General features: G+C 34.5%; 1 protein-coding gene across 1 annotated transcript in view; it reads right to left on the bottom strand.

Moving 5' to 3' along the window:
* Positions 1-185: 185 nt before the first annotated feature.
* Positions 186-2,218, bottom strand: part of LOC108687303 (peroxidase) — a 4,985-nt gene continuing 2,952 nt past the window's right edge. Inside the window, exons 4-5 of the mRNA XM_018192994.1 lie at positions 949-2,047; positions 186-379 (exon numbers count right to left, since the gene is read on the bottom strand). Coding sequence (XP_018048483.1) covers positions 186-379; positions 949-2,047 — 1,293 coding nt within the window. The remainder of the gene's footprint in view (positions 380-948; positions 2,048-2,218) is intronic.

Consider the following 2,218-nt stretch of genomic DNA (forward strand, 5'->3'; position numbering starts at 1 on the left):
AAATAATTCAAAAAATACATATTTGCTAATAATACAAATGAAATTATTTTATAATGAAGATACATTGAAAAATGTTCATTTTATAGTTGTTAAAATATCTGGACCACAGGTAAAAAATTTGCAAAATTCAATTAAACAAAATATTCGTATCAGTCTGTGAGAATTAACTCATATTTATTTAAGCGTTACGATAATGTTAAATTGGAAGTGTAATTTTCTTTCCACGGTGTAAAGGAAGGTCCTGGTATATCTTTGCATGATACCATAGAATTATCAGTGTCAACAGAACGCATAACTTGTATCTGAATCTGCGTGATTCCGTCAGAACAATCACATATTAATTTTGCCATCGAACTCTTGCGAATCTCCATGAGTTGATCTGAAATTTTGTAAATGTTACATTCTTGTTGCATTTTATTCTTTCTTAACAGTTAAGATTTTGACAGAATAAAATGTTTTATAAATTTTAAAAATCTGTTAAAACTAATATTTAAATAAAATTATATTTACTTTTTTAAAGGTATGTATTTTCATTTCTTATATATAGATATGTATATATAATTAATATAAAAATATATATCTAAGTCAACATTTTTAAAAATAAAGATTGTGATAATGGACGATTATATATAACATAAAATATGTAATTCTGAATTATTTTTTAGTAATACAAATAAATTCTGTATATTTTAGAAAAATATAGAGAAATATAGAGAAGTTTAATCTAATTTAAATACCATACAAAAAATAATACAATGTTTCTCAAAACAAAGGATTTCAACTTTGAATCGAGCCTTAATTTGCATTTTGTAAGCGAAAAATAGTGCAATAAAATTTATATTAAATGTACAAATGCTTAAATTAATTTTTTTTTTAAATTAAAAAAACAAGTAACAAATTTTTTGTTAAAATTAAACTTTAATTGTTATTCGCCAAAATTTATCGTACCTTCTGTGAAAGGATATGGCTGTTCGACAAATTCGTACCAGAAACGATCTCCCTTTTGCAAACGTACAAACTGATTAAGAATCAAGCACGAAAACGTGGGTCCGATTAAACTGTCCGATTCCGGTATTTCTGCTAAAGCGCCGGTGTACAAATCTACATCATCTACTGTCTCATAGAGATCCGATATCTGTTTCAGAACTTGATGATCCAAGTAGTCTTCGAGATCATCAAAAGTTTTTACCTTTCTCAGACCACAATATTCCCGCCATACAGTGTACCCTGGTAATCCATGATCCCGTCCCCGTTGAATATTCAATGATACCAAATCAAGGCCGCATGGTACTGTAAAATTAGCCATGGGATCCTCAAAGAGGTGATTGGTCAGCTGCGAAGTTACGTGCGTGGAGTACCTCTGAATAACGTTGGTCGTGGCCGAGCTAACTGAACGTCTGATGCCATCCTCGGCATAAAGGCTATAGGGATTAAACAACATTTTGTGTAGCTCTATGTAGGACGGTGTATCCTTTTCAGCGTCCGTCATTTTCATTAATCCTGGTAGCAAAGTGTGAGCGAAACGAAAAACCGCAGTTGCAAAGTGATTGGCGATCGTTGGATCGTTCTCCAATTCGTTCGGATCGTGCATTCGTTTCTTGTAGCCCGACATGAGGGGCCTCAAGTCCTGCTCATTCATTCTTTTGTTGCCTACGATAATGGGCAGAAATTCACGATAAGTAATATGCTGCAACTGAGCTCCGATAATTCGTCGTGTTTCCTGATAGAGCGTCTCATCGTTCCAAGCGGGATTAATCCTAGCCAATTCGTTTGCGATTCTGTTATGCTGTCGCGCCCAAAGAAGATGCATCGTGGTCAAATGCAGATTCTCGTTCGCTCTAGCATCGCCCGCGACAAAGCAATAACGGCCACGACGTCGCTCGGCTTCCCGATTGCAACCATCATTGGGATTCGTGCTTGGCGGCAGTAGAGTTCTATTGTCGGGAGTGTACTGCATCCTCAAACGACCACCGATGAATTCGCGCAGATTGTAAGCAGTCTCGTTATCAGAACCATAAATAGCCGAGCCATCAATGAAGGCGCTGACCTGTACGTAACGTTATATACACAATTTCTTTCCAGTCTCAATCGCTTTTGGCGATCCGAATAATTTTTAAATCTATTTATATATCCTTATAAGACGCAATATTCTTAGAATGTCACGCTGAAAATAATATTCATAATATTCTAGGAATATTGTGTTTTTATAGAGATATAA

Source organism: Atta colombica, unplaced genomic scaffold (assembly GCF_001594045.1).
Source record: "Atta colombica isolate Treedump-2 unplaced genomic scaffold, Acol1.0 scaffold205, whole genome shotgun sequence".
Taxonomy (NCBI): Eukaryota; Metazoa; Arthropoda; class Insecta; order Hymenoptera; family Formicidae; genus Atta; species Atta colombica.